This window comes from Bombina bombina, chromosome 6, assembly GCF_027579735.1.
Source record: "Bombina bombina isolate aBomBom1 chromosome 6, aBomBom1.pri, whole genome shotgun sequence".
In the NCBI taxonomy this organism is placed as follows: Eukaryota; Metazoa; Chordata; class Amphibia; order Anura; family Bombinatoridae; genus Bombina; species Bombina bombina.
In genome coordinates this window covers 348,562,253-348,582,249 of record NC_069504.1, presented here as the reverse complement: position 1 = coordinate 348,582,249, position 19,997 = coordinate 348,562,253, and the positions used below count along the sequence as shown (strand labels likewise).

The following is a 19,997-nucleotide window of genomic DNA, read 5'->3' as shown; positions in this document are numbered from 1 at the left end:
AACGTGTCTGTTGCAGACACTCATATGCATTTTGTGCATTTTTCTGTGAAAGATCTTCACTTTAAATTTCATCCTTACAATTCAACATCTTAACTGCTCTAAGAGTATTCACCAAAGTCCTATATTTGCAGAGCTTATCATAAGAAAGATCTTTGTGTTCTATTATCTATAAGGCAACCTTTTGAGTTCCAAAACCACAGAACAAGCCTGTTTCCAGAAGGAGGAAATCCTACGATTTCATTGATGGCCTTCAAACCTGTATTTAAGATATTTGTTTTTCTGGAAGCTATGTTAGACACCAGCAGAGTCAGGAGTGGGATTGCTTTGTTCCTAACCTTCAGGTTGAAAAGTGGTCCTTCCATTTGTTTTGCTTGCTCCCTGTCGTTTTTTTAATACAATTTTTATTGTTTTCCACATACATAACAAAGAATAAGCATTCAAAAACAAATAAAATAAAAAAATATGAAAAGTGCATATATCAGGTACAAATTCAAGTACAGAATATTGAAGTGAAATAAATATTTATTACTGAACTATATATAAAAAAAACAAATTGTAAAACAGTCAAAAAATAAGAAAAGACGTTGGTAATTCTCACTGTGCCAGAGGTGATACGTATACTCAGGTTGGCCAACCTTGAAAAAAATATGAAAAGATATATTAAAATATACGTAAAATATGGTAGAAATATCTATATAAGCATGTATAAAAACAATAGCAGCACAGAGAGATATAAAATGTATAGTACAGTACAAATCTGAGGACTAAAAGTTCTATATATAATCTTATTCACATGTACATAGTATCTAATAATGGTTATTTCTAAAGTCTGTGTTGAAATATTACAGTCATTTACTAGATATTGACAGTTTTTGGTGTGAACAAATTATCTGTAAAAACAGATGGTATTTAAGTGAAATAAATCAAAGCGTAAAAAACGGATTGTTCATCTATATCAATGTTTATCCGTATAAATGTGCAGCTGAACGGTACCTTAAAAGAATTTTATCCTTGCAAATTGCCCAATGCAAATCATCCGTTTTGCTTCTGTAGAAGCTTTGTGTGTGGATCCTTCAAGTGTTCAAATTTACAGCCGATCGTGGAGCCGGTCTGGACTTCTCGGCGTTCTCCTGCAGTGAGCCTACAGAGTGCACGCCTTCTCCGGAAGGGGCTCTGATTGGTCCTAGCTCTTGGGGGAGTGACCGCTTACAATGAAGATCACGGCTCTACTTCTGTAGTTGGGAGTTGTTCTAGTTTGATCCTTAGCGATATCCTTGGGGTGAAAAAGTAAGCAGCAACGCGTTTCAGCTGAGATTAGTCAGCCTTTGAACACTTGAAGGATCCACACACAAAGCTTCTACAGAAGCGAAACGGATGATTTGCATTGGGCAATTTGCAAGGATAAAATTCTTTTAAGGTTTTTACACTTTGATTTATTTCGCTTAAATACCATCTGTTTTTACAGATAATCTGTTCACACCAAAAACTGTCCATATCTAGTAAATGACTGTACTATTTCAACACAGACTTTAGAAATAACCCTTATTAGATACTATGTACATGTGAATAAGATTATATATAGAACTTTTAGTCCTCAGATTTGTACTGTACTATACATTTTATATCTCTCTGTGCTGCTATTGTTTTTATACATGCTTATATAGATATTTCTACCATATTTTACGTATATTTTAATATATCTTTTCATATTTTTTCAAGGTTGGCCAACCTGAGTATACATATCACCTCTGGCACAGTGAGAATTACCAACGTCTTTTCTTATTTTTTGACTGTTTTACCATTTGTTTTTTTTATATATAGTTCAGTAATAAATATTTATTTCACTTCAATATTCTGTTTCCTTTGGGTATTTTAGCCATTCTTGTGTTATATCTTTGCTTGCATACTACTTTTTGGGACATTTTAGAGGAAGTTCCTTCTAACTCACTAGTTTATACCCTCTTGTTCTAGCGCAGTCTATTATCACAATTTCCACAAATTCAAGTACAGCATACATAAATGGAGGATTTAGATTATAGCTCTTCCGAAATCCCTACTATAACATTTGATTATAAGAGAGAATGTAAGGAGCCCATAATCAAGAAATAACTGAAAACGTAATGCACAAATGCAATGCAAAGTGGCTAAGCTTTAGATTTTAATGTTGCTCTCTATGTTGAAAGCGGACCTCTCATTTCTTTCCACCATGAAGGATTTAAAAAGAGGATGTTCCCTCTAAACTAAAAAGACCTAATTATAGGTACGTTTATTCTTTTGCAATTTTTCTTCTTTTATTCTTTTGCAACCTTTTAGCAGATTACATTTTGGACATTTTTAAGAGAGAACCTCATAGATAGCCCATCTTTAAAATTAAAATATAGGATATGAGTTCAGCGCTGTTATTACTTTTTTTATGTTCTCTAACAGAAATCCTAATGTCTCTTTAAACATACTGTGATTGTTATTAATTAGTGAATATTATATCATATTTTACCATGTTTTATGTTCAAGCTGAAGCTGGGATATGTTTTAATCCCAGTTTTATGGAACTTTGAAATTCTTTTTTAAATGTATTTTTTTCTGTGTGCAATAAAATGCTTAACATTAGTATTTCTGTGCATAGGTAGTAACTAATGTCTGCCTGTCTGTACTTAGAAGGGCAATGACGTAGGTCTTGGACTGAAATGTTCACTGGAACTGGACCTTAATAGATGAATAGCAAAATTTTAAAAACATGTCTGGCACCTTGAAATCTATTCTTTGGCATGAAAACTATAAAATATTTGTCATTTTTAAGCATAGGATGTAAATATTTGGATCTTTTTTCAGTGTAGTAGAAAATGATGCCCCTTTCCACCAACGGTACCACCTTCCATGACACATATGGAAACCATTATCAGCACCACATTTTGTGAGTTCTGTAACACCCCCTGACAACAAACTTCTAATGCTTCTTGAGGGTAGGGTTGCCACTTGCCAGCTGATACTTGACTACCAATAGGAGACTGAGTACTGGAAGTAGGTTGGGTCACACAATGTCCCTCCCAAAAACTCTACCGGAGGCCTCACTCTTGACCCTGCTATATATTTTTTCCAGCTGAACACTGATTTTAATTTCTTGGCTGCCAGTAACAAACAAATCAGGATTTTTATAGATTGAACTCAATGGACTTCTTCTGTCTTTCTTTCTATCTCATCTACTATGTTACTATGTAATGATTTTACCTCTTTGAGTGAAGTAACATACACATAACATTGTTTTATCCACTTTGATTTCCAATAACACACACTGAATAGTGTGTTTACACGTTCATAGTTACAAGTATACACAGAGCATTGATTTTACCCCTGGGGCTACACATAACACACACAGGGCAGTATTTTAGCACCCCCTGACTGATAACACATAATGCAGGAATTTGTATTACCTCTTTGGCTGCTGCAAATAAGTACATAACATGTGCAGTGTTGCTTTTCGCAGGGCCATATTTGTAATGCTGAGAGGCATAGGAGGAATTTATGTTGAAATGATTTTTATTATTATTTGGTTACAACACCATAAAACAATACAGAGGGGGGCGGAGCTAGCCATCAAGGGAGTAAGTCGTGCCTTGACAGAGCTCCTGATTCTATATTCTGTAAAACCACTTTTATTTATATAAGCTCTCACAAAATGCTCTAGGAACGATGCTTTTGAAGGGATATTGTTATTTTTAGAGCTCAGAGATCACTAGAAGCACAGAAACCTACAAGAGATTCAGCTTCCTGATCTGAGGATAGCCACGCGTCTTTGTACACCATGGCCTGGTGAGATATCTGACAACGGGGATCAAAAGCAGCAGTAATCCTGTTAAGAAGCAACTCCTATACATTATAATAACACTCAGTGTAAATACCCAGTGTAAATACCCTAATTGAATTGTGGATCTACTATCCCGCTGCAGAGCGCACTTATACCTAAAATGGCGGAGATCATTCTACTCCTCAGACAACTAGGAGACAAGCTTGACACCCAACTCCTCTCACTACAGACTGAACTTGTCTCTGTTCGGAACACAACAAGAGAGGAGAGTGGATTCGACATGGAGAGATCACAGCGCATATACAACCTCGGTCTCATACCACCCGCCGGCTCTTACTCTTTAGCACGGTGGAGACCTGAACACAGCCGAGACCTTAACTCCCCGTACACGGGTGCTCACCGCTTCGCCTCTCTGGACAGTGATGCCCGGTCACCACCGCAAACGCCTACTTCAGTAGAGAGACCCACTCTATACTCCGGGGGTGACAGGTGCCCTACGGAGTGGGGAAATATAACTACTCTGGTGGTTTATGGAGCTGATGGAGATACTGCTGACAGCTCCCTGGCTCCTGGAGTTGAAGCGCTGGAAATTGTTGATGCTTGCTGCCTTAGGTGAAATCGGCCACATAGGGAAGAGGAGCTCTGCCTACGATAGACAGCTGAGAATTGCGGAGGCTTTACCACATAACGGAGCCTCACCAACCTTTTCCTCCTTGCCATATGCAAGTCCTGAGATGGGTTCACCCCAAGTACAGAGAGGTTTGCAGAATGATACCTTCACTGGGCCTCTGAACTTTTGCTATGGTCACTGTGGAATTGGCTGTTGCAAGGGCCCTTTTGATCCGGGTGGTTAGTGTTATGGGCCATCTGACTGATAAGCAGGACAAGATCGAGTCTCTGCGCCACAAACTCATTGATATCAACAAGACCCGGTCATCAATAACCTATAAACTCAATCCAAATGTTTTACGTATACTTAGACTGCACATTGCTATTACTTATCCTGTTTTGTTATATTATGTTGGATGTAGTTGTTATTTATCAGATATATAATCACGATACACTTGCCTAATAGCAAAGGTTCAGAATACTACTGTATCTCCTCTATTTACTAAGTGCACTGTATGGTCAATTGTCTCTGGTTCCACCTACTATTTTTTTTTAACACCCTAAAAACAGTAGCTTAGCTTAGTGTGTATATATAGGAATGCCCTATTGTAGAACGTTTGCCTTAAGGTACCTGTTACAGCTCTCAATATGTTTAAGTTGACAGTTTGCATGGTTCTGATCTTGGTTATTGATAGGTACTTGGTTATGGTGAAATGTTTACATTGCACTATGTCAAACTCCTGTAATCTGTTATTTCCTATGCTTTTGAGCTTTATTTTAATTATAGGCACCTTATTCTTAAGCTCCACATGAGCACAACCTTAATCTCCTAATCACTACTCTCTTGGTTTTAAGAGTTAGACTGGGGCTATTGCATAGTGACTTGACAATAAGAGGCTAATAACTAGGAAGGAGGCTCTATTTATGATGTATTTCATAATCATTTCTCACGCTTAGTATACTCCACAGATGTAGCAGAATTAGGATGCAAAATGTAAATTGTCTTTACTCTCTTGTGCTCTTTCTTTCTGTTTTCAATGTTATGATGTATTCTGAAACATGATATATGTGATTGTTCCTCATATGACTTTCAATACCACATACCCTAATGTCTAATGTACTAGAATATTTGTCTCTACTAGGGGACTGTAACAGTTTATAATCCAGACATCAAGGTCGGCAGATATTTACTACTTGTGCATAGTAATAAGCCTAACCCAGTGCCTCTAGTTTGTAGATATAGAAGGTATATGGTAACCTTTACTCTAAGGAGCAACCACACTACATGCTAATTGCAGTGCCTTACTAATGTTTGCTTTTTCTTTCCACCAATATGGAGATATGTCTGTGTCTTGGGGCTGCATCTCTGCTTGTGGTCATAACCTCATATTAATGTTTTTATCTAGCTGCTTAAATAGGTGTCAGTATTCCAAACTCTAACATTTACTTTCAAGTGTGGAGAGGCTCTTCTCCCTTGCCTATGCTAATATATATCCTCCTATTCCCTAGGCTCACATTCAAGAATTTATATGTACCATTTCATACTTGGGCCGACATTTTATCCGTGTCTATCGGGCATTGTGAGAAAGTATATACTAGTTTTTCTTTCTGTTATAATTATACAGATATTTGAGCATCCACTTAATACTGATCTATCTTAGCCACACACCACACCCTACATGATTATGGTTATACATATTCACACTCATTTGGGCCCAAAAACCTACTAGCCTTCCCCACATATCCCTACTACACCACAATAGTCTTCTCTTTTGCGCCTAGGCACTTATAATACACATAGAAAACTGTTTTTCAGAGAGATTCATATATATGAGTGTATATATACATATATACATATAGTTTCTTCATTGCTATGCTCCTAGTAGGCTCGCACCAACGCCCCCTTACATTACAGAAGTGGTTTGCTTACTACACACTAGTACTAGGCTCCACAAGGAGAACACATATTTTTATACTTGAATCTTGTTGGAGCTCCTAGATGTTTCATAGACTATCTGACTAACCTATGTGTTTACATTAAATTCCACTTCACATCATATATTTTTGTGCTCTCCCATTTCCTATGCTATAGTTTCTGTGCTACTACATAGAGTTAGTTGTCAGCCTCACATATGCTATAACAAAAGAGTACACGAGCACACTAGAGTAACCTTCTGAGCCATAATCTCCACTTTTCCTCTCAATCTATAATAGGGCCCAAGATGTTTACACACTTCGACTCAGCACTGAACAGCATATTCTCAGTAAGATACGCAAACTGCAACTAGAAGTACATGCCCTCCTCCCCCTCCCTACATCTCTACTAACTGCTGGGCCCTTCTCCTTCCTTTCCCGCCGGTACTGGTTGCCTGCGGGTCATATCCCTTTTCCTTTTTCCCACATCGTCTACAGTTGACATTTCCCCAGGAGAGGGGCTCACCCAACATAACTTATGGCTCCGCCCCCCCACCCTCACTTTTAGCTACTGTCCACCCTTGCTTTAGGTGGACAAATAAGCGGTATTTATCCGCTGTTGATATCTTTCTGTCATAAGTTGCTCTGAACTTCTGTCTACAAAGAAAATGAGGCACTTTGCCCTCCATTTACGTATATATCTAGTAGGAGCAACTTGTTATGACTCCCTATAAATTGTAATTTTTTAGATAATAAATACACTTATCTTATAATTAATATATCACTCTATAAGGAGTATAAGTTTTTTGGGTTGTTTAAATTCTATCACTTTCTTATGCGTTTATATAGGAAACAAAAGGAAAAAAGAGGTAATGCTTGATTATATGTATTTGATTTTGTACTTGCATACAATGTCCTCTACATTCATTATGTTCTTTTGGTGAGATACACATATAATATTTGAATTATGATTTCTTTATTATCTTCTATGTAAAGGTTTCATTGTCCAATGGATAAACAATGTCTTGTATGCAAAATTTCCCAAATTGACACAAAATGTAAATTATGTTCATGCTCTTTCTTTTTCTTGTATTGCCTCAATAAAAATCTTTGATTAAAAAAAAAACAATACAGAACTTTTCGCATTACCCCATTTGTACAAAAGGATTTACATAAAGGTTGTTACAAATCAAAACTCATTGGGGTTACAGGTTACATAAATCTCATGCCCATATAACTTCCTATGTTTGATACCCTGCGTAGTTTCCCCATCCTCATGTACTTTTTACTGCCTTCATATTTTGCTTATCCTTACTATCCCCCCCCCCCCCCCATACCCACCCTCTCCCTATCAGGAGGTGCCATTATATCTCTAACAAGCCTACCAGTCCTCTCGAGGTGATGACACCCCGATATCTCCACTAATTTATCTCATGGGGGGAGACTCCCTATCTCTGAAATAGGCTTTTCCATTTAGTCCAGTACATTGTTGTCTCCTAGTCTTTCCTTCTTGGTTATTCCCTGAACCTTAGTACCCAATAAAACCAGGTCTTTTGAAATTGTTCGGTCTGTCCTTGTGCCCATGCAGTCAGTTCTGACAATGTGTAGGTCTCCTTGATTTTTCCTATCACTTCCTGCCATGAGGGCACTCCCACCTTTCAATGTCTGGCTATACATATTCTTAGGCACGTGCAAACTATTTTTATAAATCTATTAATTGATGTGTTGAAAGGTTTCACCTTTTCGTGTAGTAAAGCCAGTGTCATGGTGAGTTTCACTCTCTCATCTAACAGGTTGCTAATTAATTCAGATAGCTTCCTCCATAGTGCTTGAACTTCCTGACACTCCCACCACATGTGTTTATATGTACCTCTCTCTTGACAGCCTCTATAGCAGCATCCGTTAAACCCTATGGAGAAATGAGCTGTCCTCTCCGGTGTCAAGTACCATCTAAACATCACCTTTATACAATTCTCCCTCATATCTTCACTAATCAGACCTCTATAAGAGTTCGCTATCAACTCGTTCCATTCCTCTTCCTCCCACTTCTCCAATGTATCTCCCATTTTTTTGTCATTGTTAATTCAGTATCTCGTTTAGCTGTCTGAAGTAGGACATATATCCTGGAAATCAATTTTTTCCCTCTATTAGGGCCCACCATCAATTTATCAAACTCAGTGAGCTGTTGGGTTTGTGTGTCCTTCCTATATGTTGCTAAGGTTGAACTAATTTGTAAATACATAAACCAGTGTAGCTGCTCTGGGTTTATTCGGTCTCTAATTGAATTAAACGTAAGTATTTTAGTGCCCGTATAAAAGTCTGCCACCCTATACAACCCCTTATTTGCCCATTTGTCCACTGCCTTTCTTAAATCTTTTGGTATAAGAAACTTAATCGGTCTCAACCCTGAATCATTCCTAATCAAACGCATCTTTTTCGTGATTCCCTCCCACAAACCCACTGCTTCAGCCGTTATTGGTGACCTATACTCCTTTGACTTCAAGCATCCTTCAGGATCCCACAGAATATCCGCCGCTCTAGTACTACCCATTATTTCCGCCTCCACCTGCGGCCACATCAACTCGTTTCGTTCTTTCCCCAATGTAACTGTCTGCGCCAACCTAGCAGCCTGGTAGTACTCCACCAGGTTTGGGACTCCCACTCCTCCTACTTGTCTGTGCAACGTTAACAACTTGGAAGCTATTCTCGGTCTCCCATCCCCCCTTAGAAATTTCAGTACATCAGTCTGTAAAGCCTGTAGTTCTGACGACGGTATATTAATCGGTACAGCCCTGAATAAGTACATTAATCTTGGGAGCACATTCATTTTTATGGACACCATTTTCCCATACTATGACAAATTACATTTTCTCCATCTCCTAAGATCATTTCTGATCGCTTTATACACAGGAATGAAATTTAGTTTGTATAGATCTGCCACTTTATCACCTATCTTGACCCCCAAATATGTGATATAATTTTTCGCCCAGTTAATTGCAAAATTTAATTCGATTATTTATTTGGTGTGGGGGGGGTAAATTAATCGCAAGTGCCTCACATTTACCAGAATTTATTTTGTAACCCGATATCCCCGAGTATTCTTCTAATATTCTGTACAGATACGGCAATGAGCTCATGGGTCTGGTGATTGTCAATAAGACATCATCAGCGAATAGCATGGTCTTATATTCAGAAGCTCCTATTTGCACTCCCTCAATTTCTTTCATGTTCCTAATATTTGCTGCTAGCGGTTCTATACAGATTGCAAATATCAGCGGAGACAGCAGGCAGCCCTGTCGTGTCCCGTTCTTGATGTCTATGTGTCTTGATAGATATCCCGCCGCCCCTACCACCGCTGTCGGATTGGAATAAATGCTTCCTAATGCTTGTATGAATGCCCCCCTAAATCCCATGGCCGTAAGAACTCGAAACATGAACTTCCAGTCTACCCTGTCGAACGCTTTCTCTGCGTCTAACGACAGGAGTAGAGCTGGAGTCTCTGATGCCTTTAAGTAATCTAACAAAGTGAGCGTTCTTCTAACGTTGTCTGGTGCTTCCCTATCCTGGACAAACCCCACTTGATCTTGGTGAATCAGTGTAGGTAAGATCTTTTTCAATCTGTTGGCCATTATCTTAGCGAAAATTTTGATGTCATGATTGATCAGGGAGATTGGTCTATAATTTTGGCATAGCCTTGCGTTCTTCCCACTCTTGGGTATTACAATTATCTTTGCTTGGAGCATCTCCCCAGGCATTGTCTTACCCTCCAAAATCCCGTTACATAAGTTAATCAAATGGGGTGTCAATTCTTTTTTAAATACTTTATAGTATTTGCCTATCAGTCCGTCAGGGCCTGCCGCTTTGCCAACTTTTAAATCTTTGATTACCCCCGCTACCTCTCCCATAGTGATTTTAGAGTTAAGGCTCTCTAGATCCTCTTCCTTTATAGTTTTTAAGTTGGCTCTCTCTAAAAACTCGCTTATCTTAGTGTCAATATTATCGCCCTTAACTTTGTTCCCATCATATAATTGCTCATAGAACTGAGCAAAGTTATCTGCAATCTCTTGTGGATTCGTGGTCGTCACCCCCTGTGAGTTATCTATCTTGGGGATTGAGAAGAGTTTATTTCTCTCCCTCAGTTTGTGTGCTAAATATCTGTCCGGTTTGTTTGCAAACACGAAGTAATTAGCTTTTAGCCGCATAGCAGCTCTCACTGAGGTCTCGTTTAATAACGTAGCTAGTTCCCTTCTTTTTAAGCCCAGATTCCTATATATTCTCTCAGATAAGGTACGCTGATGTTCCTTCTCTAGTTGCTCTACCTCCCTCAGTAATGCAGCTGCCAGTGCCGTCATTTTTTTGGTCTGCACTGCTTTTTCCTTAATCAGCAATCCTCTCATGACCGCTTTATGAGCCGCCCATGTAATTAACGGATTATCTACTGAATTCTCGTTTAATTCCCAGTATTCTGACAGTGCTTTTTGTATCCTACCAAATACCTCAGGGTCTTTTAATAGGGTTGGGTTGTATGTCCACGATCTTTGCCTAGAGAAGTGCACCAGTCCCGCCAACTCCAAAAGTACAATGGAGTGGTCAGACCATACACAAGTTTGAGTCTGTGAAGTAACTAAGTTCGGCACCAGGATTTGACTAACAAATATATAGTCGAGTGTCGTGTAAGTCTTGTGAGCTGGCGAATAGTAGGTATAGTCGTGTGTTGAGTTACCTAATGCTTCCCAAGAATCTACCAGACCATGCTCCCCCAATGAGCCCTGGATGGATTTGATCACACTGTTGTGTCTGTGCTGTTTGCTTGATATCTTTATTCCCTCCGGTCCCCTAAAAGAGGTCATGTTAACATTGAAGTCCCCCGCCACTATTAATCTGGTCTGTGACCACTGTGTAAGTGTTGCAGATAACCTCGAGAAGAACAAACTTTGTGACTCATTCGGTGCGTACACATTGCAGAGCGTCACCTTCGTACCCTGTATTGTTCCCTGGACAACTACATACCGTCCCTCGTTATCTCTAATCACCTTATCTAACTCGAAATCCAGTGATCTATGAATTAAAATTGAAACCCCCCTTTTTTTGGTATCTGTCGTGGCGTGAAAATGGGACGGAAAGTGATGCGACCAAAATTTGGGGATATTTGATTTAACAAAATGCGTCTCTTGTAAAAAAATGATTTTGGCTCTATCTTTCAAATACTGTGACATGGCCGTCCTTCTTTTAATATCTGTATTGAGACCTCTCGCGTTATGCGAAAGAAGTACAAAATTAAGCGTCATTGTCATTCTGTAGTCTCCCTGCCCTCTGTCTGCCACCTCCTGCTCTTAAGTATATCCTTAATGTAGAGAAAGTGTCCTGTCTCCCATCATATTTTCCTGTTCTAACTTCTACGCTTGACATCCTCCACCTCCCCAACTCCCTTCTATTCTTGATTGGCACCCCCTGATAAAAAACAGTTATTAACATCCTTAAACACAACATATAAACAAAAACTTTCATTGTGATAACAACAGAATGCATTACAGTTACCTACCTAGGCAGGCAGTACAAATACATTTCAACTATACTTATTAATTTTTAAGGCTAACATTTGTTTCAGCTGAAGTCTCTTCAAACTATATAAAGCAGCATACTAATCCTGTTTGAAATACGTCTGACCATCCTCTGTTGGACTCACATTGGCGGTCAGCCAGGATAACGAGAGCACAAATAAATGTCTGCACAAAAGAATTTCACTTAGAGTCTGTTAAAGTGTCCGTCACCACCTTGTGTGGCTAGTTCTTTTGCAACAGTTCACATTTTAACCCCTTGGTTTTAAGCACTTACATATGGAGCAAATAAAATAACCTTACCGTTATCGCTACAGTATCCTATATCACTATTAACACTTTATACAACATAAACTTATACTCATCTGTCCGATGACTGGAAATGTCCTTGAGTCTCTAACTCTTGTCCTCCTATTATGAAAGACTGTAAACTTTACAGTAAGTTCGGGGCACCTCTCACCCCCTTCCTGTGCCGCTATCTTCTTCTTTCTCTCGATCTGTAGTATAAGATGATCTCGAGTAACTCAAGTTTTCCATTTCTTTTCTGGTACTTTGGCCCACTTCCTCTGGAAAGGTGGTCTCTCTCTCTCCTCTTTTCTTGCTGGAGCCTGCTGTTGTGATAGATCTGGAATATCTAATTTCAATCTTCTGCAGATGTCTGGCATTTCCTCCGGCTCTTTGATGGACATCAGTTTATTTTCCCAGGTTATGTGCAAAGCAAGAGGGAAGCCCCATCTATATGGTATTTGGGCCTTCCGTAGTTGCGTAGTAAGGGGTCTAAGGGCACCCCGTCTCTGCAAGGTCCTTAAGCACAAGTCCTGAAAAAATTGCACCACATTTCCCTGATGTTTAAATGTAGGATTTCTCCTAGCTGCCATCAGAATTTCCTCTTTCTCCTGGTATTTAAGCATCTTGATAATGATATCATGTGGTGGTTCCTCACCCTTAGGTTTAGGTCGTAATGCTCTATGAGCCCGTTCCATTTGGAATTTTTTTTCATCTTCACTCCCCGTTATTCCTTGGAACAAGCTGGTTAAGTAATTATTCAGATCCTTAGGAGTCACCGCTTCTGGGACGCCTTTCTACCTTATGTTACAGCGGCGACTCCTATTTTCCAGATCTTCCAGCTTGTCATAGATATCTTCTATGTCTTGTCGCTGAGCATTCGACTGGGTTACTACATCGTTTAAGCCCTCTGCCAAAGTATCCCCATTCTCTTCAAGCGTGTTAACTCTAGAGCCAAGTTCTCCCATCTCTTGTTTAAGATCATTCAAGCTACTGGTAACTGTGTTTTGTAACGTTTCCATTTTCTCCAGAAGTTTCTCAAAATTAATGGCGATGTCTTGTTTTGACACCAAGTGATCTAAATCGGCCCTCGTTAGCGGGGTTTGGGTGCTTGACTCCGGAGCATCAGCCATTATATCAGCATGTCCCCCATCAGATCTGGGTGAAAGTTGTTCTGGGGATCTCTCACTTCTACCAGTTTTAAAGAATATAGGAGCTGTAGTTTGATTGCCTAATGGCGTGGCCTTTGTATTCCTCTTAGCTGCCATATTAATACTCCTCCACTGCTCTCAAGTTCACTCCTCCTAGCAACTATGCAGCTTACTACACTCTCAATTCAGATAGCACCTTCTTTCCTTATACGTAATGCTTCTTGATTTTTATGTTAAAGGTACTATCTCTCATGCAGTGTGCTTCTCTAGTATCCAGCTCTTTTATGTGTTTGAGGTAAGAGTAGGCCGCAGTCTATGAGCACGTGTAGCTTGTTTTCATGTAGCTTGCGCCTCTGTTCTATATAGACTTAATTTGTTTGGAGGGCACTGAGCTTACACATCCTCCGTTACCCACTTGGTCTCATGTCCTCTTGTTATATCAACTTGTCAGAGTTGTGGTTGCATACACTTTCCAAAGGGGGCCTGAGGTCTGGGGACTGTTAGCGCTGCTGTTTTTCTGCTTGTCCCTGCATATAACAATGGCGCCTGTTTTATACTGTGTGCTGTTAATTTGCCCCTCGTTAGGTAGTGGCCTCCCGCTGCCGGGCCTCTTCCCTCATATGGCTATTTGCGCTATCCACAAGTTGTCCCCCTTAGTTGTACCTTTTGGTTGCTGTATTGAGCTCCTTTCAGCGCCCGCTGTCATTCCACGTGGATTACCGCCATTAATCTCCGTTCTGTGCAGTAAGCAGTTCCGTCTGACATGCTGTCTTGGAAAAGCGTTACCACTCACTGCTGCCCCATCTCCTTCACACAGATTGACCCCTGCTCTCCGGTTTTTGTTGTGGTGGCTTAAAGTCCCTTCATCTGCTGCCTTTATAGCCTGATAGCCTTTTTCAAGCTTTGTACTGCCTGGAGCTCCACACTTAAGCAGCCATTTCTCAGCTCTTCCAGGCTCCGCCTCCACCATAGGAGGAATTTAAAGGGTCAGGAAACCCCACATTTTTCTTTCATGATTCAGACAGATACAATTTTAAACAACTTTTCAATGTACTTCTATTATCAAATTTGATTTATACTCTTGGTATCCATTGCTGAAGAGACAGCATTGCAATACTAGTAGCTAACTGATCACATCAAGTTGGCCAATCAAAGGAGACATATGTGTGCAGGTACCAATCAGCAGCAAGCTCCAGCTAGTGTAGGATATGTGCGTATTCTTGTTCAACAAGGATACCAAGAGAACAAAGTACATTTGAATATAGAAGTACATTTAAAATAATCTTTAAATTATATGCTCTATCTGAATCATGCAAGTTTAATTTTGATTTTCCTGTCGCTTTAAATGTAGATGCCAGTCAGGGAACTTAAAAAAATGTGACATTTAATTGCCCTTTATTTTTGTATAGATTTTAGTGGATAGCCTGCTAAAATCTACACTGTATAGTTGAATACTGGCAACAATACTTTAGAAATGTTCGCAGATGTCACTCAACAAGATTGGTAGGAATTAAAGAGTACATAGACATTTCTAAATTACTTCCAATGGAAACATAGGGATTCTTAGACAACCCATAGGCTTGGCTTATTTACAAAAAATATAGGAAACTCTGGCCATGTTGGCTTAATGGGATTACTAAATCATGAACCTGTTGATCAAAAAACAGAGATTTGAAGCAGTAAAATTATCATCTGACTTGACAAAGACCACAAATCCTTATACCATTATAAGTTACAAAATATGTCTTTGTTTTCATTCAGGAAAATTGATGGAACAAACATTGAGGAAGAAAATATAGAACTGGATGAGGATGGGAGGCCAGTACAAGCCCCAACTCATAATCCCCCAAGATTTGACTGCTACTGTTGTGGACTACCTAAACGATACATCATTGCAATTATGAGTGGCTTGGGTTTCTGCATTTCCTTTGGAATTAGATGTAATCTTGGAGTGGCGATTGTTGAAATGGTGAATAACAACACAGTCTATGTCAGTGGGAAACCAGAAATTCAGGTAGGTCACAGTTGTATCTATTTCTCATCAGAGCTTATAGATATTGTATTGTGCATTATATGGCTCATTCTAATTAACATAATTATCATGATGCTTTTAATTAGATAATACATCATTATAAAACAGCTGATTAAAAAGTAAAAATTGTAACGTCATTTGAAATTACTCAAACATCAAATAATGCTATGTTACTATCTACTGTATGTATCAAATAATCCTTTCAGGTGCTATCTTGGCCACTTGTATGAGCCAGTTTCAGGTTTAGTAAATATAATGGTTATAAAGATGTAAGCAATCAAGTTAACTTTTGGCTAGATTACGAGTTGTGCTTTAGGGTAAAAAAGCAGCGTTAAGAGGTCCTAACGCTGCTTTTTTACTACCGCAGCTATTACGAGTCTTGCAGATTTAGGGGCACCACACACTTCTTTGGCCTTACCGCAAAATGACTTACGTAAACTTCGTAAAGTCTTTTTTCTATGGGACTTCCATAGCGCCGGTATTACGAGTCTGTCCTTGGAGGCCAAACAGTGAGCGGTACACCCTACCCTGTCAAGAGTCCTAACACATATATGTCAGTAGTTAAGAGTTTTATGGTACAACACCGTAACATAAAACTCATAATTTAAGTGCTAAAAAGTACACTAACACCCATGAACTACCTATTAACTACAAACCGAGGCCCTCCTGCATTGCAAACACTAAAATAAATTTTTTAACCCCTAGTCTGCCGCTCCTGACACCGCCGCCACCTACATTATATTTATGAACCCCTAATCTGCTGCCCCCAACATCGCTGACACCTACATTATATTTATTAACCCCTAATCTGCCGCCCCTAATGTCGCCGCAACCTACCTACACTTATTAACCCCTAATCTGCCGCCCCCAACATAGCTGCCACTATAATATACATATTAACCCCTAAACCGCCGCACTCCTGCCTCGCAAACATTAGTTAAATATTATTAACCACTAATCTGCCGTCCCTAACATTGCTGCCACCTACCTACATTTATTAACCCCTAATCTGCCGCCACCACTATACTAAATGTATTAACCCATAAACCTAAGTCTAACCCTAACACCCCCTAACTTAAATATAATTACAATAAATCTAAATAAAACTTACTATTAATAACTAAATTATTCCTATTTAAAACTAAATACTTACCTATAAAATAAACCCTAAGCTATATACAATATAACTAATACTTACATTGTAGCTATCTTAGGGTTTATTTTTATATTACAGGCAAGTTTGTATTTATTTTAACTAGGTAGAATAGTTACTAAATAGTTATTAACTATTTACTAACTACCTAGCTAAAATAAATACAAAAGTACCTGTAAAATAAAACCTAACCTAAGTTACACTAACACCTAACACTACATTATAATTAAATAAATTAACTAAATTAACAACAATTAAATAAATTAAATTAAATTAGCTAAAGTACAAAACCCCCTCCACTAAATTACAGAAAATAATAAACAAATTACAAGATTTTTAAACTAATTACACCTAATCTAATAGCCTATCAAAATAAAAAAGCCCCCCAAATTAAAAAAAAAACCCTAGCCTAAACTAAACTATCAATAGCCCTTAAAAGGGCCTTTTGCGGGGCATTGCCCCAAAGAAATCAGCTCTTTTACCTGTAAAAAAAAAATACAAACAACCCCCAACAGTAAAACCCAACAATCGCACAACCAACCCCCCAAATAAAATACTATCTTAAAAAACCTAAGCTCCCCATTGCCCTGAAAAGGGCATTTGGATGGGCATTGCCCTTAAAAGGGCAGTTAGCTCTTTTGCGGCCCAAAGTCCCTAACCTAAAAATAAAACCCACCCAATACACCTTTAAAAAAACCTAACACTAACCCCCTGAAGATCGACTTACAGTTCTGAAGACCGGACATCCATCCTCAAGGAAGTGGCAGAAGTCTTCATCCAACCGGGCCGAAGTCCTCAACGAAGCCGGGAGAAGTCTTCATCCAAGCCGGGCGAAGTGGTCCTCCAGACAGGCAGAAGTCTTCATCCAGACGGTATCCTCTATCTTCATCCATCCGACGCGGAGCGGCTCCATCTTCAAGACATTTGACGCGGAGCATCCTCTTCTTCCGACGACTAAAGATGAATGAACCCCTAATCTGCTGCCCCTAACCCCTAATTTGCTGCCCCCAACATCGCCGACACCTACATTATATTTATTAACCCCTAATCTGCCGCCCCCAATGTTGCCGCCACTTACCTACACTTATTAACCCCTAATCTGCCGCCCCCAATGCCGCCGCCAATATACTAAATGTATTAACCCCTAAACCTAAGTCTTACCCTAACCCTAACACCCCCTAACTTAAATATAATTTAAATAAATTTAAATAAAATTACTATAATTAACTACATTATTCCTATTTAAAACTAAATACTTACCTATAAAATAAACCCTAAGCTAGCTACAATATAACTAATAGTTACATTGTAGCTAGCTTAGGGTTTATTTTTATTTTACAGGCAACTTTGTATTTATTTTAACTAGGTAGAATAGTTATTAAATAGTTATTAACTATTTAATAACTACCTAGCTAAAATAAATACAAAAGTACCTGTAAAATAAAACCTAACCTAAGTTACACTAACACCTAACACTACACTATAATTAAATCAATTTACTAAATTAAATACAATTACCTAAATTAAATTAAATACAAAAACAAACAAACACTAAATTACAGAAAATAATAAACAAATTACAGATATTTAAACTAATTACACCTAATCTAATAGCCCTATCAAAATAAAAAAAGCCCCCCCAAAATAAAAAAAACCCTAGCCTAAACTAAACTACCAATAGCCCTTAAAAGGGCCTTTTGCGGGGCATTGCCCCAAAGTAATCAGCTCTTTTACCTGTAAAAAAAAATACAAACAACCCCCCAACAGTAAAACCCACCACCCACACAACCAACGCCCCATATAAAATCCTAACAAAAAAACCTAAGCTCCCCATTGCCCTGAAAAGGGCATTTGGATGGGCATTGCCTTAGGGCAGTTAGCTCTTTTGCGGCCCTAACCTAAAAATAAAACCCACCCAATACACCCTTAAAAAAACCTAACACTAACCCCCTGAAGATCGACTTACAGTTCTGAAGACCAGACATTCATCCTCAAGGAAGCGGCAGAAGTCTTCATCCAACCGGGCCGAAGTCCTCAACGAAGCCGGGAGAAGTCTTCATCCAAGCCGGGCGAAGTGGTCCTCCAGATGGGCAGAAGTCTTCATCCAGACGGCATCTTCTATCTTCATCCATCCAGCGCGGAGCAGGTCCATCTTCAAGACATCCGACGTGGAGCATCCTCTTCATCCAACGACTAAAGACGAATTAAGGTACCTTTAAGTGACGTCATCCAAGATGGCATCCCTTAGATTCCGATTGGCTGATAGAATTCTATCAGCCAATCGGAATTAAGGTAGAAAAAATCCTATTGGCTGATGCAATCAGCCAATAGGATTGAAGTTCAATCCTATTGGCTGATCCAATCAGCCAATAGGATTGAGCTTGCATTCTATTGGCTGATTGGAACAGCCAATAGAATGCAAGCTCAATCCTATTGGCTGATTGCATCAGCCAATAGGATTTTTCCTACCTTAATTCTGATTGGCTGATAGAATTCTAAGGGAATAGCAATCTATGGGATGCAGATTAGGGGTTAATAAATGTCTGGGGCGGCAGATTAGGGGTTAATAAATATAATGCAGGTGTCGGCGATGTTGGGGCGGCATATTAGGGGTTAATAAGTGTAAGATTAGGGGTGTTTAGACTCGTGGTTCATGTTAGGGTGTTAGGTGTAGACATAAATTTCATTTCCCCATAGGAATCAATGGGGCTGCGTTAAGGAGTTTTACGCTGCTTTTTGGCAGGTGTTAGACTTTTTTCAGCCGGCTCTCCCCGTTGATTCCTATGCGGAAATCGTGCACGAGGACGTATGATCACCTCACCGCTGACTTAAGCAGCGCTGGTATTGGAGTGCGGTAATGAGCAAAATTTTGCTCAACGCTCACTTCTTGCCTTTTAACGCCGGGTTTGTAAAAACCCGTAATACCAGCGCTGCAGGTAAGTGAGCGGTGAGACAAAACTGCTCGTTAGCCCCGTATAGCCTCTAACGCAAAACTCGTAATCTAGGTGTTTATTTGTAATTATTACAAAACAATTATTTTATCTTGTGCTGTGCGCCATCTTTAATTGCATTTACAATGTTCTCTACAGAAAGCACAATTCAACTGGGATCCAGAAACAGTTGGCCTAATCCATGGTTCATTTTTCTGGGGATACATTGTGACCCAGATCCCTGGAGGGTTCATTGCAAACAAACTTGCTGCCAATAGGTATTGTTATTTTCCTGTAATGTTTTTTTTGTTAATTTAAAAAAAAAAATATTATGTTATATTTATTGTATTGATTTTTAAAAAATATATATCCCTTTTATTTAGCTTCATAACCATATACACTAGAAACCAAACATTTCAAACAAAGATAACAGTCATAATCAAAAACACAATAGGTTATAGTCAGATGGCACCCAAATTAGCATTGATCAATTGCTGGAGCAAGTAAAGAAATAGTATATAAAGGGCCAGATTACAAGTGGAGCAGTAATTTGCACTTTCTTT

At 39.1% G+C, this 19,997-nt stretch overlaps 1 protein-coding gene across 3 annotated transcripts in view; it reads left to right on the top strand.

Annotated features, from left to right (window-relative positions):
- Window positions 1–19,997, top strand: part of SLC17A8 (solute carrier family 17 member 8) — a 136,022-nt gene that overhangs the window by 33,071 nt on the left and 82,954 nt on the right. For 2 of the 3 annotated variants that reach the window (XM_053719818.1, XM_053719817.1), the window contains exons 2-3: window positions 15,081–15,337; window positions 19,598–19,712. In XM_053719818.1, the coding sequence (XP_053575793.1) occupies window positions 15,081–15,337; window positions 19,598–19,712 (372 nt within the window). Of the gene's footprint in view, window positions 1–15,080; window positions 15,338–19,593; window positions 19,713–19,997 lie in introns of all 3 variants that reach the window. The other variant, XM_053719816.1, reaches the window with a different exon arrangement.